Source organism: Lissotriton vulgaris, chromosome 5 (genome assembly GCF_964263255.1).
Source record: "Lissotriton vulgaris chromosome 5, aLisVul1.2, whole genome shotgun sequence".
Lineage (NCBI taxonomy): Eukaryota > Metazoa > Chordata > Amphibia > Caudata > Salamandridae > Lissotriton > Lissotriton vulgaris.
This window is the reverse complement of record NC_141693.1, coordinates 1,136,158,559-1,136,183,960: the sequence shown is the minus strand read 5'-3', so window position 1 is coordinate 1,136,183,960 and position 25,402 is coordinate 1,136,158,559. Positions and strand designations below refer to the sequence as shown.

Genomic DNA, 25,402 nt, shown 5'->3' with positions numbered 1-25,402 from the left:
TCTGGATCAAAGGGAGCAGTGTCATCCGTGAGAGTAAATAGGACCGATTTATTCCAATGAACCCGAATGCCAGAGTAGCCACCAAACCGTATCACCTCATGGACCAGTGGACTGAGATTCTCCTGGGGATGACGGATGTAAAGAGTGATGTCGTCCGCGTACATGGAAACTAGTAGAGCATCCAATGCCTTTCTGGGTATGATGTTGCCGGAGACAAGCTGCAAGAGGTTCCATAGCGACAGCGAGAGAAGTCGACTATGATGCCGAGGTTGGGTGCATGGTCCGTTGGGGTGGGTGGGTTTCTGAGGGCGGGGGGCCACCAGGTGTTGTCCCTTGCGGAGGGGTTGGAGCCAAGGATGAGGACTTCTATTTTCTCCAAGTTGAGCTTCAGGCAGCTGCTGCTCATCCAGGTTGCGACGTCTTTCATCCCTTCTTGGAAACTGGGGATGTTGGGTTCCTTGGTGAGGGAGAGGATGAGCTAGGTGTCGTTGGTGTATGATACTATGTTGATTCCATGTTTCCTGACAATGGTTGCGAGGGGGGCCATGTAGACGTTGAAGAGCGTGGGCTGAGGGAGGATCCTTGGAGTACTCCTCATCTGATCTCTGTAGGTTCAAGAGGAAGGGCGGGAGTCTTATTCTTTGTGTTCTGCCTGAGAGGAAAGTTCGAATCAGTTTCCCTAGCAATATTTGCCATGAGGAGCTCATCTAAATGTATCTGGGCGATGTCATTCAGATGCTCTTATGGGTTTCTGTATGATGCTAGATTGTTTTTAACAGCTCTGTCCTGAAGGACTGTCTCTATTCAGATGGTATTTGGATATATAGCGGTTTATTTATTTATTTATATCCTAAGACATCCTAAATTGTTTTGCAAAACCCTCTGTCATCACCATACAAGATGTGGCTTGGGTTTAAAGTACATTCCTAGATTATAAGCATTCACTGAGGGAGAAGTCAAAGTTACAGAACCCCACTGTAAGATCTTATACTTGTTACCTCAGTTGAGCCTTATCTTACTCTAGTTTACAATTCTAGGCACAGCGTTCTTTTAATTTATTTTAGATTAGGCATAGGGCACTTTCTTTTAAATTTACCAAAGGGTTCGGGTTCTTTGGAGCATTGTTTATCCTGTCCTTGTGATAATTTCTCTTGACAGTCTACCCTGCCTTTTATTTTTTATCTTCAGTTTTTTAGAAATATGTTCAAAAGCAATATTTGATACAGTTTTTGAGATAATTTAAATTTGCACAATGTATGGTGGCTTTTATTCAACTACAAATGCCTCCAAATCATATTTCTCTTGAAATCTTTAATTTATTTGATGGTGCTGTGAATATTAGGACTTAAAAAACTAAGATTTGCAATCAATTGAATTTTTAGTTGTTCTTACATTTATTATTTGTAAATAATTTTTCTGCATACTGCAATTATTTATGTAATTTGTTTTTTTGTGTCTAAACCATATGTTTTTATAACATAAAGACTACAGATAATATTGATTGATTGATTGTATTCATGATGATCATCATCTTATACTCTGCTTAATCATCTTGACCTTCCTCTTGAGACCCTGAAGAAATAAAGGCTAGATTTGATTTCTATGAAATCAATATATGGACTGCCCATTTTTCTTAGCTCTAGCATCAGAGCATGTGGTCTCTTTTGCACCTCAGTTTCTCATTTTCATAATATATTTTCATAAACGTGTGGTCTCTTGCATAGCAACACAATGTCACCCTTCAGTGTGCTACTGTAGGTATGTGATTTACTCTGCTTAGCTGGATTCTTTTGTAGTTTAGAAACATGTGAAGTAAATTGATGCTAATTTGTACATATTTGGTTATAGTGCATATTTCATGCACAACATATTATACTAGAAGATACGGTGTCAAATATTGTCATACTTATATTGTCATACTTGCATGGCATAATCACATACTTCAGAAAGCCATGGCATATAATTTATCCTGATCAATACACGCATTGATTTTCCGGAGTCCATCTCACAGCGAGTATTTCATTATTTTTTGAAGTAATCAGAAATTCATGTGCCTTATGTTGATGAATAAATAAAAGCTTTTACTTAACCTCTTAAGCGCTGCTGACGGCCAACGGTCGTCACGAGCGCTACCTCCCCAGTGCTGCGCACGACCATTGGACGTCCATTCAGCACTAGTTCCAATGGACAGCGCAGCACTGGGGAGGGATATTTGCGAAGCAGCTAAGGTGTTAAAAACAATCTTATTTAGGTTTCAATTAAAGAATTATTTGGGATAGCAGGTTTCTAAATTCAGACCTTTTTAACCTAACATAAAACATACTTTTGGTGTTTTATGATTGATTAATATCACTCATTGTTTTGGGATAATGCCACATTTGTCAGCGTAGTAGATTTTGTGTTGGGCTTCGATTTTATATTTAAATGAAGCAGTAGCAGCTGGTTGAATAGAGTAGTAGGGTGGGAACACATGCACTCACTTCAACCCATCCACATGCACACACTCACATCCACTCCTCCATTCACAAGCACACTCGCCGGCCCATACTCGCACCCATCCATTCAGAAGCACAAAAATGCTCTCTTACTCACATCCAACTATTCACAAGCACATACACTTGCACACACCCACTCACAGCACACAAATGAGTGAAAGTACACATACATTCATACATACACATATGCACCCAGATTTTCAAGAAAGCATTTACCTGGAGGCAGGACCAACAGGTGGCGGAAAGGAGAAGCACGTAATGATGGAGATTTGGGCGGGTAAAGAAAAAAAGGAAGATCACACTTTCTCTCATTGGCTAACCATGACATGAGTAAGATAGTAAAAGGAAGAAATTCCCTGACTTGTCACTGAGTGAGGTGATGTCAGTAAGGTTTGCTGACCCCCCCCCCCCCCCCCCCCCCCCCTGTGTGACCAGTTGAGAACGGGTGGTGTGAGACAGTTGGCCCTAAGTACTCCTGAGTTTAAACTTGAAGCACCCCAGTCTGGCTCTATCTGTGACGCTCCTCCTTATCATCAGTGGGAGGATCTTCACAGGGATTTCTTGGACTGATGATTTCACTAGCCTCCGAGCTGTTGGAACCGAGTGTCTTTCAGGCTGACACGCTTATGCTTTGGGGGTTGGGGGGGGCGTGAGCCTTGGTGCCTGTGATCATGGGCCACCTCTGACATAGAGGTTTTAATGTTGGTGAAGCTATATCTTCGTCACTTCCACCCTCTTCCCCCTCCAAACCCTACTGTGCCTACTTTTATTTTTTGATCCACATTGTCTTACTTTACTTACCATTTGGCCCTTTGAGATGTACTGAAATGAAGTGCGACTCCAAGTGCACACTGTATGTCCAACAAGTAATTCATATACAATATGAGAGGAACCAAAAAAACATTTACAGGTGTATTGTTGACATATTCAAGAAAGTATTACATGGATTTATGAACTTATGTAAAACTCATTTTTTGTTGACCCTTAAACTTTTCTTACAACTGTCCAAAAACATTCCGGGTTGGGCATCTTCATAAGGTGGTTTATGTAGCAACAATCCCAGTGTTGGTCTTATGTGTCTATCCTCAGAAGGTACTCCTAACATCAATTACATGTAGCCAAACACTGTGTCCCTGTTTGTTCTTAATTCAAAGGCTGCTTTCTGAAAGTAAAGGAATAAGCCTTGTACATTCGCATGAATAGAGTCCCTTAGCTAGAGCCTTCCCCAAAATGCGTTGGGATATTGCAAGAAAGATTATGGGCTTTTGTATAAGGATTAGGAGTACATACATACAGTTTTATCAATTTTTGGGGGGAATTCATCAACATTTCACTTACAATTGTTTTATTCTGGCAAATTTCACCTGTACTACATTTTGATAGATACGCTGTGCATAACAAGTTCAAATTAATTCCCAGGATTGTGGAATACATGTTTGCTGCCTCCATGGAGGGGAGAATCATCAAACAAACCCTGTGATAAGAACCTTTGATCAATCAATAGTATGTAATCTATTGGGCCCCTTTCCTTGAGATACAGGGACAGCCAGTACCAGTATGCAGCAATGTGGGCTTGAAACTGTCTGCAGCACGTTAACAGAGGCTCATGAATGGTTTGATCAACGATTATTGCAAGTGTAGAAATTCAGTTAAGATACATTATGAATATAGCTTGTACTTGGTAGTTACACCATGCTCTCTTGCCTCATTCCCGCTGCTTATTACTATTGGGATCAGTCCATACGCTGAATGGTTATGGGGTCATGTGGAATCCTCCGCTAGAAAATTAGGGTTCTGGGCAATTTTTTTTAAAGCACATTATTTCTCTTATAATGTGTTCATACCTCTACCTGACATTTGTGGACCTAAAATCCGCATTTGACATGGTGGACAGAAACCAAGTTTGGAGCATATTAACAACGATGGGGATACCACCCTACTTATGTCTCCAATTCAAAAGACTCCACGAAGGAACCTATGCAAAGGTTCGCTATGGCAAAAACGGCCAGCTATCAAGAGATTTTCCCATTGAGAAGGGAGTTAGGCAGGGATGCGTACTGGCCCCTACGCTATTTTCCCTTTTTTTTAAATGGCCTCGTCGATGACTTAACTAGTGTACAAAACAGCGACGCTCCTAACCTAGCTGGTGGTAAATTTCCTGCACTCATGTTTGCGGATGACACCCTGCTGCTCTCAAAAACATCTATGGGGATGCAGCGGGTGTTAGACCAATTTACCAAATTCTGTAGGGACAGGAACCTGGTAATTAATATAGACAAAACAAAGTACATGGTGTTTAATGGCACTGCAACTAATTGCCCTTGTCCAACAATGGATGGACGAGCCCTGGAAAGGGTAAATAATTTTACTTATCTAGGCCTGACCTTAAATGATAGAATGAGTTGGGAAACCCAAATGACTAAGGCTAATTTAACCCTTTCCCAGTCTATGGGGGGTATTCTTAAAGTACAGAAATCATGTGTTCACAAGCTAGTCAGTGTACCGCTGGAAATATACAAGGTACAAACCAGATCTTCCACCCTATACGGGGCAGAACTCTGGGGCCATTGTCCAGCGAATGAGATTAGTATAACAGAGAATACATTTATTAGACAGCTTCTCTCCTTACCTACTAACACCCCCCTAATTCCACTAAGGCTGGATATAAATCTGAGGCCTATGGCAGAAGTAATTGCCTCACGCCCGCTCCTCTACTGGCGTAGATTGTGGAGTGTCCCGGAGCTCGAGTGCTATAGAGAAGAATTAAAGATTGTGATGGCTCGCCCGGGTGTAGGGAGGATAAAGTGGTTATCTTTTATAAGGGGGCAGGCGTCCAAGATTGGCATGGAGAATCTCTGGTCCAACCCGGAGGACACATGCAAATCTATCTCAAGGAGAACCCTGGCTGAGTCTATAAAATATCACAACCTTGAAGAGGTCCTTCGATCAGCCAGGCCCTCTAGCCTCACTGACAGTTTTTTGGATTTCAAGAATGTCTATAGCTTTGAGAAAGAACTAGACGCTATAGAACCTGTCTTAGCAAAAAAATTGTTCTTACAGTTCAGATATGGTACATTACCCCTTTATTCCTATTCTGATAAATGGAAATTGGGTTTAGCTCGCCCTTGTCCAGGTTGCAATGATCCAAATGAATCTTTAATCCACGTGACTTTGTTCTGTCCTGCCTATTCTGCTAGCAGGAAAAAATGGATCATACAGTTATGTGTGAATCTAGGACTTAGGAATTACATAGACTATTTTAGAATTTTAAAAACTGATACCAATTCATTGATAGTTACTGCTATTGCTAAATTTTTGTTTTCGATGTGGTTAACTAGACGAAGACTGATTCGTTTGTAGAAACCCGCTTATTGTGGTTAGACTGCTCTGTCTCAGTAATAACTAGTTTTTTTGTGTCCTAAAAATTTTTTAGCTTGTATTTTATTGTTTCAGTGCTTTTATTGATATATTATAAACCGCACGTTAACTGATCATTGTAAATATCCAAAACGAGATGTAACTATGCATGGTTGAGTTGTAAATGTATTTTTTTTCTAGTTGCGATGTACTTTTATGGTTCATTAACAAACCGAAATAAAGTTAAAATGATGATGATGAATGTGTTCATAAAAGCATATCAGAAATGCTGTTAACTATTGACAGTGTTTTGGTAACAATAATGAGTATATTGTCTTCGTTGTCATAGAAACATTGTTTATTTTATAAACCTGAATATGCAAAATCAAAATCGAAAAATGTGCTGTCTTTTCACTGCATGTATTTTGTTATACAGGAAAGTGAAACTATTCGTTTGAGCAGAGAGATTGAAAAACTTAAAGAAGAAATCAATTCCTACATCATCAAGGTGAAATGGGCACAAAACAAACTGAAAACTGAAATGGATACACACAAGGTCAGTTTTTGATACAAATAACCTACTTACTAAAAAACAAACTTGGTTTAATTACTAGAGACGCTTATCAGCATTCATGAATACTCCTCACCTGTTAATGCAGACCGGTTCAGTTGAATGTCTTTTGTATGAGGTATGATTTATATTACTCTGTTGAGGGCTACTTAAAAGGGAAAGCAAATGGAGTGACAGGATGTTTTGTGTTAGTACAGTGACATTACCAAGATAAAAGATCTTTAATAATACTGGGGCACGCAAATGTGTGTATAGCACGACAAAACCATGCCATAGAAATGCCTTGTGCGACCACTTCTTAAATACGGACCCAGTAGAGCTCTTCTAGGGCTTTAGGTAGGACAGAAATAGTGTGCACTGTAGGCAAGCTTTAAAATCCGACCACTGAAATCTGTGAGTAAAGATTTCAGGTAGCGAGGTAGGTGAGAGGTTGTATAGACTGGTTTCTTTAAAAAAATGGAAGCGCCCAATGTTTTCTAATCAGGGAGAGCAAGTGTGCTTGTTATGATGCATTACCCACAGTATTTTGTAAGCATTATAAGTAGGAATTATCTTGCCACACCGCTGGTAAACAAGGGAAAGGAAGTTTGCCCCAGATGATGACCATTTTCGGTTAATCAAAGGATCATAGTAAGCTAATGACGGCTTGTGAAAATCACAGGGCAGATTCTGGCAAGCAGGACAGCAGTGAAGATGATGCCAAAATGAGCCAAGTTGTATTGCAGTAGAAGCAGATAGGTGTGCATAAGGAACAAAGTCAGAAGAACATCAATGTTACATAGGGGTGGTTCGACAAGGACAGAAATGCCAAACTGTTTCGTATCTGTAATAATCTTTATGGAGTTGTGAAGTTTTATGATGCCCTGGTCTTGGGATCCCAAAAGCTTATGACATATTGCAAGGCTGGCCATCTCACTTCACTGGTTGACAGGTCACATAGGAAGCCATACCGTTTTGCGTTAGTGAGTACTTCCTTCATCAATTAGGAGGTTTGTAATAACATAAGTACCCACATACACACACAATACTCTTCCCTCACAAATCCTGTTTGATATGCATTGGATAAGGTTTCTAAATAGGGTGTTAGTCTCTTAGGGTGTTAGTCTCTTACTTTACAGTGCATGTCCATCTGAAGTTCTTTGTTGTGAATCCTCTCCTTGTTTCACAATGGCCATGATTGTAGCTTTGGTAAATGATCCCTGGGAATGTTTGGCTTTTGAAAAGTGATTAAAGAGTCTGCACTTTGGTATTTAATGAAATGGTAATAACATTTTGTAGTGAAGACATCTGGCCCTTGCACTCTCCTTGTTTTGAAAGTTTAATTAAGATTGCTTCTCCAGTTGTATCTGCTTTGAGTGATCCTGTGTCTGCTGTCACTGGTTATGTTGATATTTTGCTTGGAGTTTATCTTTGGGACCATTATTGCTCCAATTAACTTTTTCCTAAAATTCTTGAACTAATATATTAGAAACAGCCTCTTGTATAGAGGCTGATAGGCCTACACATTCTTGTTTGTACAATGCTATGGTATGGGATTTATAGAGCCTGTGGCCATCCGGAGGCATCCCAGTTTGCCTACGATTGAACGCCTGTGATCATAAAAAGATCACTGTGAAAAGAGATGGTTTTAATGGCTTTGCAAAAACGCAGCTCATTGTCCAGACATCAAATGGGCAAAGGGAGAGAATTTAAAAGTTTATTAACATTAAATTGAAAGGAGTGCCCTCCTTTTCTGGCTGATTTAACTCCAGGAACGGTGACCAAATATCTTTTAGACGAGCGAATCGATGCAGTAGATCTCCATTGTTGATTTTTTTTTCCATTCATGTCTGTTTGAAAAGTGATCATAACGGGTGTGTGATCTGAAAAACTGGAGGGAAATGTGAAATGCAGCAGTCTCTTGTTGATAAATATGCAACCTGTTCTCAGGAATTATGAGGATTGAAGAAAAAAGCGAGTTCTTTGATCAGGATTCATAGTTATCCATGTCTTAGTCATATTCTTTTCTGCAATTGGCCTTCTGAAAGCTTTCTAGAACATACTGAATACATATCTTGTTTTTGATTCTGATTATCTGTTTAGTATTGAGTCTACAAACATGTTGCTACCAAGTATATTGTTATCCTGATGATAAATGTTGCTGATCTGGTCCTGTATTTGTTTCCAGAATCTGTGGTCACCTGAGACGTAAGCATATGCACAAGGTTGAGGGTGAAAGTCACTTTTTTAATTTGAATTAAAGTTTTTACCCATATGCCATTCTCTTCTCAAGATGATAACAATATGCATGATTTTTGTTTTTTGGCTGTTACACTGCCACACTTCTTACTTTCCTTACGTTTGGTTCCTTTTCATTCAGGTTAGCCTTCTACATAAAGATTGTGTGTGCTTTTATCCGCCTCAGGTGGGATTCGATTTTTTTGCCTTTGAATATAATTATCAATTCCCTTAGCATTCCATTATACCTAGTTTAGTGTATCCGTTGTTGAATGATTATTTCTAATATGACTTTTCTTGCAGCATTGTTCTCGTGTTCTGTGAGGAAATGTATTCACTTCGTTTTTTTTTTTACTTTATTTTACATTTTACAATAACAAAAACAAATTGTCAATGATACAGCATATAAGATGCTACCACCTGTACCAAGTATTGCCAATCACATCAACGGTATGTTGATGTGATTGGCAATACTTGGTACAGGTGGTAGCATCAGAGGTAAAAAGGCACAATAGGGGTACATATTAATTCGTAAGTATAACACATTGAGGTATAACATGGGACACACTAATGACACCCAGGCCGCTTATTGCTGGAATTAATTCTCTCGCACCCCATCATGATTAGGGTGGTCTTCCACATCCGACCTGCTTTCCCCACTTTCAAGCGTATCGTGAGCTGAGGGCTCTTCCTCCGCCAACCCAGAAGTACACATTTCCCGCCAGATCATCAGGTCCACTTGTAGCTTCTCGTCCCTACGGGTACGTTTCATATGTGCTTCTTCGGCTAGAGACCACTCTCGTATATCCTTGAGCCAGGCCGGCACTTCCGGGCCTCTCTGTCCCATCCATGTTATGGCCACCCTATGCGTACCTAGCACAAGCATTAATTGTAGCAGTTTATATCGAAGTTTCCTTTTCTTGGGCTTCCTTAGAGATGTAAGTAGGCAACTCAAGGGTTCCGGTCTCGCCTGAAGACCTGTGGCTGCACTATTCCTGCCGACCACCCCCGCCCAAAACGGCCTGACCGCTGAGCACTCACAGGCCAAGTGCAGAAAGCCCGCTTTCTCTATACCACATCTCGGGTATCTTATCATCCCTGTCACATGAAGTGTGTTTAAATGATACTGGGGTTAGGTAGGTGCGATGCAAGAAATTAAAGTGCATCAGTTTAAATCTGGCATTACAGGAGACAGTGCGTGTGAGGGAGCCTATTATGTCCACTGTTTCTCTTCCAACTGGACGCCTAGATCCCTCTCCAGGCAGCCCTGGACGGCGGCACTGGATGCGTGGAGTCCTGTTTCATAGCTTTATAGAGGAGAGAGATCAATTTGCGACCGAAACCACAGGTAAGCAGGATATCTAAAGTTTGTGTCGGATGTGAAATGTTCTGGTTTTGTGGCCAGGTGACCTTTACCACCTCCTGAGTTCCTCTATAGTGTAGGAATTGGCCCTGCCCGTGACCAAAGCTCTCCTCCGCCTGTTCATAAGTGATAAATGTCTCATTGGGAAAAAGGTTGGCAAGGACTTCGCAGCCGCCCTCCCTCCAGGGTTGAAAGGACCTGTACCTTCCCATGTCTATAAAGGGTGCCAGTATCCAGATCTGTAGCTTCTTGTGAAATGGCACTTTCCTTAAGACCTTCTCGACAAACCGCTGCCACATGTCTGCCGTATGCCTCACCACGTAGGGGAGAGCTGCCTCCGCTCCCCTGCCCTGCATCAGCGCCTCCTTAAGTTCCCGGGTATCCACCCTGCCCAGCAGAAGGCGTTTCTCCCAGTTGTCTGCGTCAGTCAGCCAATGTGCCGCAGGTTGTAATTGGGCGGCGTAATAATATAAATCAAAATGTGGAGCTTCCAAGCCACCCTCCTCATAGCTGCATATGGTAGTGTTGAGAGCTACCCTACTGCGCCGTCCTGCCCAGAGCAGGGACATGAGAATCATATTCAGGGTTTTGAAGACGCGTGCCAGTAATGGGCATAGTGAATTTTGGAGGACATATAAGGTCCTGGGAAGCATCACTATCTTAGAGATGGCCAGCCTACCCATCAATGACAGTGGAAGGGTGTTCCAAAATGTCACCGACTGCTGTAGAGACGTGATTACCCGATCTATGTTCCTGGCCAGCTACTGTGTGTCCGTCGGTGCAACATATATCTCCAGGTATCGGAAACCCGCCCGCTCCCAGCGCAGCCCCAGGTCCGGAAGATCCTCCAGTGGCACCGAGGCTAGTCTTTTCAATGGAAAGATCAGTGACTTGTTTCGATTGAGCCGCAATCTAGGCACCTCTCCAAATCTATCCAATTGACGCAGCAGTTAAGGTAGTGCGTCCCGGGAAGAGGTCAAATAAAACAGGGCATCTTCAGCATACAGGGAGATAACGTAGCTCGTGTTGCCCACTCTAATTCCCCACTGATCCATTTCCGCCCTGACCCAGACCGCAAATGGTTCTATGGCCAGGGCGAACAGTAGAGGCGAAAGGTGACACCCCTGGCGAGTGCCCCTACCCAGCTGCCAGTCTTAGGAGTTAAATGTTAAATGTCGTATACTTGTAAAGCACACAGCTGCCCCAGCAAAGGGGCGTCCCGGCGCTGTATACCGCTGGGGAACCCATCCTGGTCCATCCTGGCTTTTTCTGTGAGATGGTCCCTCCTGGGCATCTCCAAGGTGAAGACCAGCATCCCCGGCGCTGATGGGGCCGTTAGTAGAGATTAAGCAAACTATTGTCCAGAGTTGCGGAGTGGGACCCATGGTTGGAGTAGGCACCGAGGCGAGAATTATTGAGTCCGCTGACCATGGCCCAAGACCCTGCCGCGTCGGGAATCGAACCCTGGTTACGGGCCGACCTCTGCTTCCGGGTCTGCCGCCTCTAACCAGTGAGCCACACCACTCCACCCCCCTAGCTTAACCCCTGCGCGAGGTTCTGTGCACAGTATGCGAATCCAGCGACAGAATTTGGGTCCCAGCCCCACGACCCGTAGGACATCCAAAACATACCCCCTATCTACGGTATCAAATGCCTTGGGGAGGTCGATGGAGACCAGTACCATCTTTTCCTCCTGAACGCGTATTTCATGCATTACATGATTAGGCCGGCGCAGATTCATAGCCGTGTTTCGGCCCGGTATAAAACCACATTGGTCCTCATGCACCAAATGCGGCATGTATGGCCCTAAACGTGTGGCAAAGAGCTTACACAGAATTTTAGAATCTGTTTTAATCATTGTAATTGGTCAGTATGACGAGGGCTCATGGGCATCGCCTCCCTGCTTCAGATTCATACATATCCCCCCCTGCTTCATGCTGGGTTGGAGATCACCTTGTACAAAGGCCTCAAGATACACCAGTAATAGGAGGTGGGGAAGCGTGCCTGCAAATGCCTGATAAAACTCCGGAGGATACCTGTCACTCCCCGGGGTCTTAGCTCTGCAGCACGGAGTGCATCTCCCCCAGTGTTAGGGGCTCTTTGAGCTCTTTCTGTGCCGATTTAGGGATAGACCGTAGGGTCAGTTCGAGGAGGTAAGGGAGATAAGCTGTCTCGCTGTCTGCTGGGTCCACGGCATACACTATCTGTAAGTGGGATATCAGGACTCGCAGTAGCCCCACCTCTTAGTGGACCAGGCCCCCAGTGGGCTCCCGCAGAGCCTCGATTGCGGCAGGAGCTTGTTCTCATCGGAGAATCCATGCCAACAGATGACTCGAGTTATCCCCTTCCCTATGGAGGTGTTGTCTGTATTGTGTGAGGGTGTATTTGTCGAGCCTGTCTCAAAAGTCATGGATGCGCTCCCGGATGCCGCGTTCCCTAGCCCCATCCGCTGCGTCCGGAGCGTCTCTGGTCTGTGCCTCTAGGTTGTGTTGTTCCCCTTCTTGTAGCTCTCGTTAGAGCTGGTTGCGGACCCCACATGTTAGACTCAAGCAGGCCCCTCTCACCACCACTTTCAAGGCTTCCCATTTCGTAGTTCTTGACAAGTCGGGCCTCTCCCAGTTTAGGTCGGTATAGTCAGTTATGGCAGATTCTATGTGTTGTTTCCCTACCGGGTGCTCGAGTACTTCCGCCGGTAACCTCCAAGTCGGGGGTGATGAACCGGGGCCCCCCATTCAACCACGCAAGCCACAGGGGAGCGATCGGATAGGAAACGCGCCTTATGTGTCACCTCGAGGGACATAAGTGTCTGGGTTTGCCACTAAAATCCTGTTTAGCTGACTGTCAGTATTATGAGTGGGTGAGAAACAGGTGTACACTTTCTGAGTTGGGTGTCTCTGACGCCGTACATCCTGGGCCCCTATATTCCCCATAACCTCTCAGAGCTTCATGTCATCCTCAGCTTTGTGCCCTTGCGAGATGGGAACCTGTCGAGGTCCGGATCTAGCACACAATTAAAATCCCCCACCCAGATCAATGGGACTTCTAGTTCCGACACCAAGACCTCCTGCAGGGTCTGAAAAAAGTCTGGATTGTCCATGTTTGGGGTATAAGTGTTCATTATAGCAATGTCTCTTCCATCTTATTTAGCTCTGAGGAGTATATATCTACCATGGACGTCAGCTTCCACATACTGAAGGGCAAATGGGGTCCCAGGGGCCGCCCACACAAGGACTTCCGTGCCATAAGTAGAGTGAAGAGTGGAAAACCTGCCCCGCCATTTCTTTGCCAACTTCTGAGCCCCTTCTTCATTAAGTGGGTTTCTTGGAGGCACGCTATCGAGACCTGATGTCTCCGGAGAAAGGACAGCACCCTATATCTCTTGGTACATGTACCCAGTCCTCTCACATTCCAGCTTAAGAATTTAAACCCCACTGATGGTAGAACAACCGGTCTCTGTGCGTTTCCCTTCCTGAATAGCTACATATAACCTGTTACCCAATTGCTGCACAAGCAATATATTTAAAAAAAACAAGAACGACCCCCCAGGAACACTTCCCCCCCCCCTCGAGCAATATGCTGACCACTATACATGCAGAAATGCTCTTCCCATGCTGGTGCCAGGATGTGCACAGCTGCCCCATCAGCCCAACAGAGGCCGAAAACTACTTTTACAGGAATAAAAACCCTAATTCTAACTCCCAACCCAGCCCAGGCCCCACATAGCGAACGTCAGTGCCCCGAAATGCCCAATTTTATGTTTCTGGTGCAACAGAGCCAGTTCGTTCCGCCAACCCTGCAGAATCCATACGGTATCTAAGCATTAACGTAGTCCGTCCCGATCCTCCCTTCAAGACACTTCCCCAGAGGTACATACCTAGGAAGCGCTGCACCAGAGTCCCTATGAGCCTCTAGGCTTCTAATCTAGAACCCCATACCTCAAAGAAAAGGAAAAGAAAAGGCATCACTTTCATGGCAAGTCTGGAGTAGGTGTAAGAGGGTCCATAACAGTTTCCAGAACCACATGATTTGTATTTATTCACTTCGTTAATACTGGTCTCTTTGTGCTGATTCATTGATGATTCACTTCATGTCATGGGTCCCATGCTTCCTTTTCCATAATTTGTTTTGTGTAAAGCAGGTACATACACTTTGATGTTCGATTAATTTAGCACAGCTCAGAGTTATTTTGATGACCGTAGGATAGTCAAACAGCGACGCATCACCCTACTGTGTTCTGTTCGATATTGAGAGCAGTACATTGATTTATAATTATCATTTTTATTAAATTTTACAACTGTTTCCGGAAAGGCAGCTAACAGCATCCTACATTAGTATAAAATCTTAAAGAATTATTAGTTCATCCTTTGCTCATACATGTTAGTTAGGCAGGTGTAAGCATTTGTGGCAAGCGCAGTTGCCTTCTGAGCAGTTGCAGGCATTGCAGTGTTCGGAAGTGGTGGCAGCAAACTGAAATCAAATTAGTAACAATGAACAGAGAAGCCCAGGCGTTTTTATTTCCCCCTCGTTCATCTATGTTGTGTGCTCACTTGCTCCCCTTCCATCTGTGCATGTTTTCTGCATATCTGATATGTCCCTTTGCCCATGTGTGCGGTCTGCATCGTTTACCTTCCAGGTACATCACTCGCAGTGCTGCTTCCTCAGTTACAGCCCATTTTGTAAGCTCTGCTGCCCACATGCTATGGTGAGGTCCCTCAGGGGATTTCCAGTGCATTTCTACTGCCCACTTGGTGACTTCAAGTCCCAGGTTTATGAATCTAGTAGCTTCACTGCTGGATGTAGGGGTAAGGCCCAGACCCGGCATGCACCGGCACATTTCTCCAATATGTGGATGTCCTGCTATGGCCTCCAGGTCTACAGTGATCTTGCCCCAGAATTCTGCTACAGTTAGGTAGCGCCACACCATGTGCAGAAAGTCTGCATCCTCTCTCCTGCACATCGAACACATTTTACCCATTGTGCTTGCTACAGTGTTCAGTGTGTGAGGAGTCAGGTACGTAGTGTGGAGATTATTAAGTTTTGAGTATTTGATTTGGATGTTCCTAAACAACTGATGGGTGTACTGTAGCATTGCATCCCATTCTTTGTCTGTCAGACTTGCCCCTCCTTTGAGGCTCTAGCTCGGGCTATGAGTGCATGGACATCGAGAGCATAGTCTTATAGAGCCATGAAAAAAATTTCCGCCCTCCCCCAAATTTGGGGAGCGTCTGCATGGTGTCATGCGTCAGGAGTTGCGTAGATCTGTCTTTCCACAAAGCAATATTGCCCCCAGTGAGTGCACTGTAGGTCAAGAATTGGGACGATGCACATTACCTTCGTACACTAGGGAGTCAAAGCTCCCAAATTCACTGTTGGCGTAATAGTTCTCATACCATGTACAGGTCTGCCCCTGTCCAGCTCTCCGAGTCGTGAACTACCCCCTCTCAATATAGGAGCATGAAGAGTACTTCCTTGTGTTTTCCTGATGATTCTCTTCCACGTCCTTAGCCTCACTTTCAGTAGTTTGGGACATTCTTTTGTGACTGATTGTCTATCTAGTAAAAGCGCCACAAGAGTTCCTTCATTACTCGCCTCTTCTAGGGTGTTCAGTTTCTCTTTTCAGTCTCCGTCCATCCACTGGGGTGATAAGTGGCATAGTACAGTTCAAGATCAGACACGCCCAGAACATCCTCCCCTGTGTGCCGCAGTAAAAGACAAAGCGAGATTCTCTGACACATTCCATACTAGAGCAATTCCCTCTGCAGTGTGGTCATGTCTTTGAGCAGAATATATATACAGCTATATCGGCTAGTCACGATAAAGTATAGAACTCTGGGCAGAAACACTATTTATTTTATGGGTCACCGATCAATGCCATCTAACGAGATCCATCATTGAAGACACTCTGAGCCTTGACCAATGTAAAAAAATCAAATGGTTAGCCTTTGTCAAAGCAACACTAGAGGACTTGGGCTATAAGAAATACTTTGACTATCCTTCTAGGATAAATGAAATTTCTAAGGTGGACCTAAAAAAGGAATGTCTTGCACACCTGAGACCGCTACATTTAGTAACAGAGATCCACAAACAATCTGTACAACAAGCCATACTAGTGCAGACTGTCTTTGCATCGGAACCCTATCTGTCTTTTAGTTTAACCCAATACGAAAAAATGCTGTTAACTCGCTTAAGGCTTGACATGTTCCATTTGTTAGTCTCCTTCCCAATCCAAAATGACTGGGCGTCAACACGGTCACGTTGTCCGTGTGATTTGGTATCTACACAATCAACCATACACACTATTTTATTTTGCAAATGCTGTGCAGAACCCCGTAGACGTTGGTTACTCCCCATTCTAAAATTTTGGGGGCTTCGCCAATGCCGCCCTGCATTTTTGGCACTCCAATATTTAGAAAATGAAAAATACGCCAAAGCAACTGTATGTTTTCTCAAATTTTGTATTCAACATTGTCGCAACCTATGAATTGTCTTGACCATGAGCGACATTAAGAAGGCGTACAAAACGTCAGGTTCTCAGACGAATGATAAATTGTATGTCACATTTTGCTGTTTTTTATCTGAGTTGTCCTTTTAAACTAATTCTTTTTTAAATTGTTTTTAGCATTTTAAAATTGTGATTTTATTACATGATTAACCTTGTAAACTGTATTTCATGAACTTTTATGGTGTTCCTATCAAACGAACTACCGAATAAAGTATTTTTGATTTGATTTGATTTGACTATTTTAGTCAGTGCATCTCTTGCCATTAGGGGGAGGTACAGTGTGCGCCAGAATTTCACAGTGGCTGTCAGCAACCACAGTGCTGCCCCCTTGTTACCGTCACGGACGTCCCCATCCGAGTAATATATTTTTACACCCAAATATTTGAGCATCATAGGCTCCTAGGAAATACTCCGTTCAGCTACTGCTGTTTTCAGGGTGTTTGCATAGTAGGATATACAGGTAAAGCACCAGTTTTGCTCAAATTCGTAGACAGTCCCTAAACCGCCTCTAGGTCGTCTAGCATTTGCATTCCCCTGTGTAGTTCTGTGTCTGCATCGTGTAGTTACAGTAACATTTCATCCGCTTAGAGCGAGATGCAGTGCTCTCGCTCTCTTAACAGGATAACTCATATCAGGCCTTGTGCACGGATAATGGCGACGAAGGGATCGATAGCAAGAGCAAATAATATGGGTGATAGTGCCTCGTCCTATCTTAATCTGGTCTAAATTCAGGTGTCCCTTACGTACCCTAGCTTGTGCCCCTGCATACTAAGTGCCTCCCGCCGTGTCCACAGTTCCCCGAGATTCATACGTCTCATGGCCATGAGGTACGGTCAGTGTACTGTGTCAAAGGACTTGTGTAGATCGATGGAAAGAACTACAGTGGAAGCAGGGTATTCCAGGGCAGTCTCCTACGGCACCCTGAGCAATCAGCGTATATGAAGGGATGTGTGTCGAGGAGGGATGAAATTCAGGTGTCCCTTACGTACCCTAGCTTGCTCCCCCGCATACTAAGTGCCTCCCGCTGTGTCCACAGTTCCCCGAGATTCATACGTCTCATGGCCACGAGGTACGGTCAGTGTACTGTGTCAAAGGCCTTGTGTAGATCGATGGAAAGAACTACAGTGGAAGCGGGGTATTCCAGGGCAGTCACCTGTGACACCCTGAACAATCAGCGTATATGAAGGGACGTGTGTCGAAGAGGGATGAAACCCTTCAGATCCGCATGAATTAAAGTCCCGATGAGGGGGTACAGCCTACTTGCCAGGACTTTACTCAGTATTTTATGATCTACGTTTAACATAGAGAGTGGTCAAGAGCAGTCCATCGATCAGGCATATTTGTTTATTTTAAGTTCTTTGAGGATATGTTCTTGAGACTTTTTTCCCAGGCTATTATATATTAAAAGAAGTATGCCACCATCCTGGGTTAATCTGGTTGGTATGATTGCTGCTCTAGCTTCTTGCTCTGTGGCACTGTCCAGGAACGTTTTCAATTCATTAGAACATTGAAATGTTTCTGTTTTACTTTGATAGGCCAGTCAGTACTTTCCTGGGTATATGTATTTCTATAACTAATGTTGTGTTATCTGGTCTTTGGCCTCATATCCAGGACATTCCTTTTCCTTGCACATGGGGCCTTTCCTGTCCATATGATATTTTTCTTACTCTTGACTGCCTCCAGGACCAAGTTAGCTTTGGTATATTCAGGAAGTACTTACATTAGTTTTGACTTGGGTAATCAAGGAGGATTTGGTTTTTAGTATCCAACCTTGCTAATAGATCTAACGATAGCAGGGTGTTGGCCCTGCCCCCCTTTGTGGATGTGACCAAGTCAGTGTGGACCTACTAAGCTCCAATAATCTTCTTACATACTTTCCTAGCATCAGCACAATAGAGATTAGATGAAAATTCTAATACCTGGCTTGTTCCAATGATGACTTCTTCAACAGTGAGGACACCCCTTCACCTGTGAATTCTAAAAATTACACTTTCATTTATAGAAGCAGTGATAAACTAACATGTGGATATCACAGATTTCATACCTCTGAAAAATTGGTACGGTATGGATCCTCAAGGCAATCAGTTCATTGACAAGTGATAAACACTTGCATCATGATCTCAGAGGTTAGTGTTATAAGGTTACCTTAGTGCATAAGATCTTTGGAATATGGATCCCTTCACCACAACTTGTACATGTGTGGGTTCTTTAAATAACACATTGCTGCTAGTTAATGATTGCATTATCCTTGATCACATTAAGAAACAACCAGTGAATTTCTTATGCTTTTTTTATAGTTAGACAGTGGTTTTGATGACTTGGGCCTTTAAGAGAATGTTGATTGGCTTCATGTTGTTTTAGCCATTGACCATTTAAGGTTGCTGCCCCATAGAAACAATCTCACACATAAATAGTCATTATGGTTTGCGAAATCAATATTGATTGTATCAAATGAATTGCATGAGTAAATTTTGATTATAATTCAATGATAACCATTATATATGTATTTTATATTCCTTTCCTGTTCAGGAAAACATAGATAAACTAAAAGACACAACAATCAAGTTAACTCAAGCAAAAGAAGAAACAGAGCAGATACGAAGGAATTGCCAGGAAATAATTAAAACATATCAGGTATTGTGTGCCTCTCTATTTGAGCAAGAGTAACTTTCTGCATAAAACGCACAAAATGCTGTACTTTGTGTGCAAACGCTTTTGGTTCTTTCATCGCTTCTTATCTGTAATAAAGTGTTGTAACAAATAGGGGAAGTGGAAGATGTGTACATGTTCTGGATGTACACTGCAAGACAGTAAATAATAAGAAGATTATCTGAAAGGTGTGTTTGAGTGATGCTGGTGAATGTGCTAAGTCTCCACAGCTTTTTTCTTTCCTTCATTAGGGCTCGCCTGGCGAAAGCAGCGCATGCGCTACTCTCGCCAGAGAGGACCTTTTTGCCATTGATTCTCCCCGTGGGCTCATGCACACGTCTGCATGGACAAAGGTGGCTGCTCTCGCCATCTGTCCAATGCAGACCGCATGCGCGTGTCCGTGGGACAGTGGACAGTCCCACACCATTTTGTTGTCATAGCTTCCTGTCGCACACGCGTGTGCGCATGGCGGCGTGTTTTTAAATAGCGTGGCCTTGGCGCGATCGCTTTCACTTTTGCGCGGTCATGCATGTTGTGATCTTGTAGTTCAAGTCAGACGATAGGAATAGGACTGCAGTAGCCCCGCCTATTCATCTGCATGCTGCGTGATGACTTCACTCGCGGTCAGCTGGCGAATGTTTACAGCTGAGGGGAGCAGAGCCGGCGCGCATCTCACAGGATCCCTGGCCCTGCCAGCCTCTCTCAAGCATGTGCAGCCGCCCCGACGCCGTGTCACACATGAACCATGAGTAATAGAGTCTCAGCCGGTCGGGATGTGGCAGACACCATATAAAACAGTGTATGTGATGTATGTTGTTGTTTTTCTGGGATGACATGGTGCCACGAGACCTTGAACCAAAGAAAGAAAATGTTTAACATTTTCCCAGAAATATCAAATCCTGAGCGCTGCAAAACTCTCCATTTGATCCATCACTCACAACACATCGGAGCAACCTTACCGAGCTATTAAACCCCCTGCCCCTCACTCTACCACTCCATATTGTCACTTTTAATCCCATGACATGGAAAGAAGTGACAAATCTTGCCAATAAAAGTGACGCCACCAGCCTCTTAGCCGAACCATACCCGCCTCAACCATGAAGACATTTCTTTCAATCCTAACAGCTGACATTTGAAGCAGGGGTAATGCTTGCCTCGGCAGTAGTACAGTTCTGACTCTTTGAAACAGTCATCACCTCCTTGTTACATACACCTCAGTGAGACCCCTAAGTGTTGCCCAGAGATCAATCTGGTTCAAAGCTTGCATATTCAAGCAGAATCTTGGAAAGCAACTTCACAGGCAGTTGCAAGAATATGTTGACCACAACATCATTTGGAACATTTGACTGTCAGGCTACAGACCGTCTCAAGGTGTAGACTCTGCGTTTGGAAAATATCATAGAAGACCTCATTGTCACCCATCAGCCGTCAAGTGGTCCTGATTGTTCTTGGTCTTTGGGCACTCTATCATAAAGTGATCCATTTTACCTTATGATAGAGGTGATCTGGATGGACAAAAGCTTCAGAAATTGATTGTGTTATCAGGGATGTCCCTTAAGTTTACTACGTCATTTCCTCATAACTGGAGCAGCAGATAGGAGTCAAATAATCAGTTTCACCCCTACCAAAAGTGCAATTCAGGGTGGGTGTACGGGGTGGTCCTTCCTCTACTTTTTTATATCTACATGCTTCTCGGGCTCAAACTCAATCATCTTCTGTTAAAATGACAGATGTGCACATGCAGTACTCTGGTACAAGTCCGCCGTAAAAGGAGAGTAAACGAGCATTGAAAATGCAATAGGTCTTGCCTTTAATTAAATTAAAGCCATTTTCTTTGCTATGCAATACAATTAGCAAAACAAATGGCTTTAACTTAATAAAAGGCGAGACCTATTACATTTTCAATGCTTGTTTTTAAAGGTGGTATGATAGCCGCCGGACTAATCTTATTTGTGTTAGATTGGCAACATGTACCTGCTGGCTTTAGGTCCATTGAGGGAATGTACATTGATATAAAAGAGAAAATGCTGCAGCCACTTAAGTTTTTATTTCTTTTTATATTATTCATTTAATCCTCATTGAGTACTAATAGCAGCTAAATTGAATCTCGTGAAAAATAACACATATAAATGTAATTTTATCGTCGCGCTTCATAGACAGTTCTGTTCATTCCCACATACAATGGTATTTTGCCTCCACCATAACCCCCCCCCCCCACCCCCCTGACCACATCCCCTCCAACCCGCCCGCCAAATACAGGAACTCTGCAGGCTACGGAATTTCCTTTATCTAATGCATGCTTGCTTCAAACATACTTGTCGAACAGTTATTATTTTGTTCATGTTAGCGTTTTTTTATTACAGCTTAACATCATATTTTATAGTACATGCACAAATGTATTTTTTGCTAAACGTTAAAGTTGTGACTGGCTTACTCGCCAATAAATCTAAGGAAAAAGATATCAAAACATTACTAGATGTGATGGTCTTTGTCTGGTTACCGAACTGCATCTTCCTACCGTTTGCTGCTGATGTTACCCTTCATGCACATCAACAACTTTAAGCAGGTTTGCAGGACAACCATGCTTTGGGAGCTGTGCTCTCAGACCGTCTTCTATGGGGGATCTTTACCATCACCTGTAAAGTTTGCTCACTCACAGTTCTTGTAGCAGTCTGTACCTGCAGCTCTCACACTGGTAGAAGAGGCATTTTTTTCCTTCTGGATGAGAGTAATTATGATGCTATCACCGTGGACAAATGACTGCAGAGGAACAGCTCCCTTTGTGCAGGTACCCAAGTATACGGTTGGAAGGAGCCATCCTGGACCGGACTATGTTCCTGATCCTAATCATTGTTGAGCAACCTTCGGAAAGTGGAAGTTTTCTTGAAATTAGCAAAATTATTCATTATTTCTCAAAGATATATTTTTTTATTATAGTGTTGAAGTAATGTGCTTAATTAGAATACAAAGATTAGTGAAAAAGTAATGTTTCATTTGGCGTAAGTAGTCTCTGTTCCTAAAAGCGTGTTGAAATCCATTTATATAAAGGCCATCGATTTAATCTCATGTTGCTTCACCATCCATCCAGTTTAGTGGTAGCATTCATTTGCAGGACAGTGGCAAAGCTCAGCTGTGTTTGGATGACCGTTTTACTCATGTGTCTGTGTAGCGTATTCGCTCTTGGGACAGATTATGCCCCAAAGAGGCTCCCTCTGGGCTGCAGCATGTATTATGCCACCCAAAGGGACCCACCACAAAAATTGCATGCAGGCTGCCATTGCAGGGTGCCTGAAATGGTGAAAGCCATGCTGAATTTTTATTTTATTTGTAAAATATTTTTATTGGCATTTTCTGTACTTACGTACATCACATAGTGACAATGGCATTGGTAGACACGAGAAATCTCACATTCATTTTGCATCTTGGCATGAGGGTAGGTAACATCGTGGTCTATAATCTCTTGCGTAATCCTCAGAGGCGATGATGGGTCTAAGGGACAAGTAGTGGGGTAATGTCAGCACTCAAGCGAGGCAACCTGTGGTGTACGCTGGGATGTGAAGTGTGCTCTCCCTGCTAGCACTATATCGTAGGGGTGGTGATATGCCAGCAATAATACAAACTTAAACAAACTTGGGGTATAAAACTGGGGTGCACTGTTTCGCATATTACTGCAGTTTGGGGATGAGGCATGCGCGGGGGGGAAGAGTTCTGGAGGGCACCTCCATGGAAACATTGTTATGGTCCACTCGCGGCTGCCAGCTGCGACCCGCGGAAGCCATGCTAATTACACAATATTGAACACTCCATGTGTGCCATGCACACTGCATATACTATTTGTAAGTCACCCCTACCGCAGGCATAAGAACCATAAGGCAGGGTGCAATATATTACTTGTCAGGGCACATTTGCATGAGCAGATATGCCCCTGTGATGTCTAGTTCCAGTACTAAGACATTGCAAGTGATCAGGAGGCCACGTTAAAGGTATGTACTGGGCACTGGTCATTATGAGTTACCGAACTAGAAAAAATCCCCCACTGAAAATCACTGTGTTTGGTATTAAACACCTCTTTTCAATAAAACTATACTGATATCAGTATCAGATTTATTGTGATAGGTTTATAGGGGGCAACTCCAAGGTGCCCTCTGGGTACACATTAGTCCTCTAGTGTGTCGTCCGAATGGTAATGTCCAGCCTTCCACCACAGAGAAGTTTCTGACCCCCTATAGGTGCGAGCACGCTCACAGAGGTCAGAAACAATGCCTGCTCTGGTGGAAGGTGTTCACACCTCCGCCAGCAAAATGGCTAGGGATTAAGCATATCAAGGGCAGAGGCTTCAAAGCATCTGCCGCCTTTGAAATGCGAGCCCGCTTACCCCCAGACCTGGGGAACTCTACCCCCTGCCCTGGGGCCCATTTGGCACCAGAGCAGGGGGGAAATTAGCTAGTCAGAAGGCATGTCATACTTGAAGGCTGGGCACACCGACTAAGGTGAGCCACCTTAAGTGGACAGTCCAAGAAGGGTTTGGTGAAACTAGGAACTCTGCGTAAGGATAATACCCACTTCTCACAGGAAGTGGTCATATACGTGGTGTTTAGTGCCCAGGGGTAGGTAGCCAATTGGCTACTAACCTAAACTACCCTAAATTCAGCATTTAGGGTTCCCTTCAACCCCAGACAATTAGATTTGCCTACCTGGGAACAGAAAAAGGGCAAAGAAGAGTCAACATCACAAGATCAGAGGACATGCTTCGAAATTGGCGCCAAACCTTGCCTGGCTGCTGGTACCTTGACAGTTGCAAAGACCCGACTTGTCCAAAAGCTGGGCATCCTCCCTAACACTTGGAGGACTGTCCAGCACTTTGCCAACCATCTAGCATCTACCTTGGGGTGGAGGAGCCATCCCCCTAAGTCTGCAGACATCGACCATATCCGTCCAGTACACCGCGCTGTTGGCCTTAGGGCCCACCAAGGGACCTGCAAGTCAAGAGGAGGTCTTTGTGGCTCTAGGAGGTCAGCACCATCTGTCCACCGAGTTTCGAGATGCTAGACCTTCCAGTAGCCTCCTTGCACCAATACCCTAGATACCTGACTACCTGCATCAACCAAAGCTTATTTGTGTCCATTTTGGGCACCACCACCACCGAGGGAGACCGTCCTGCATGTCGAGGGACTTTAAGGATAGTGAGACTCATGATGAGAGTGGCCCAGCTGTCCTGTTTTCCCCACCTCTGCATAACTGACAACAACTGTGAAAACCTAAAACACAAGTGGCTTCCCCTCCTCTGCATAACTGACGACAACCGTGAGAGGCCAAAACTCAAGTGGCCAGCCAGCTAGCCAAGAATTTCTGCACCGGAGTCCCACAGCCCGAGTTCACGGGAACCGACTGCGTCCCCTTGCTCCAGAGACCCTCACGAGCCAAGCTTCCCCTTGGGTTCGGCCAGACTTGTCTCCACTTGCAACCTTTTTGTTACAAGTACCATTGACTTCAAAGGCGTATGGCTCGAGGCTACTAACCCGTGCAGCAGCTCTGCACCCGGACCCAACAGGGCAGGTAAACCCAAACTACTTGTGATTTTGTAGGCCTTGGCCACCGAGCATCTTAAGTCCAAAAGGGTATCCCTGTACACAGGCTGAGAGTACTGTATATGTCTTTACTCCCATTGGGATAACATTACTGTGTTCGAGGCTCATACCTCAAAATCCATAATTTGAGTATTTTACTGTTATCTTGTAAAATTCCTAATTCTGATAGCACTTATCTGATTCTGATGATCTTGGTGTCTAAAATATGTAAATATCTATGTTTTTAAGTTGTCTAATTTGTCCTGAGTGTGTGTCTCATTTTTCTCTGTGTGTAACAAATGCTTAATTCTCCCCTCTCATAAGCCTAAGCTCCTCGACCACACTACCACAAATAGAGCACATGTGATTATTAATGTAAGCTCCTGTAAAGGTCGTTTGGGCATTTTGCATGGTCTGCTCCTACATTGGCCCTCCACATTAAAAGTCAGCTTCCTACATCTCACGTCAGTCATGCATTTTATATCAGTTTCTCAGTTTCATTCTTTCAAACAGATTCTCAGCCCTAAGTTATTATGTGATGACTAAATATACTTGGTAGAGGCAGTTTGGGGAAATGAAAAATGCTGACCTATCACCATCTTGAATTGTAAACATCAGAACCGTCCAGAGTAACTCCATGGGCAACGGACGCTTCATAGGTTTAGCGACATACCTAGGCCT

General features: G+C 43.8%; 1 protein-coding gene across 11 annotated transcripts in view; it reads left to right on the top strand.

The window, feature by feature from the left end:
* The window catches only part of CCDC186 (coiled-coil domain containing 186), a 662,916-nt gene that overhangs the window by 157,736 nt on the left and 479,778 nt on the right, over positions 1-25,402 (top strand). For all 11 annotated transcript variants that reach the window (XM_086922872.1, XM_086922870.1, XM_086922871.1 and 8 more), the window contains exons 6-7: positions 6,289-6,408; positions 19,035-19,139. In XM_086922872.1, the coding sequence (XP_086778998.1) occupies positions 6,289-6,408; positions 19,035-19,139 (225 nt within the window). The remainder of the gene's footprint in view (positions 1-6,288; positions 6,409-19,034; positions 19,140-25,402) is intronic.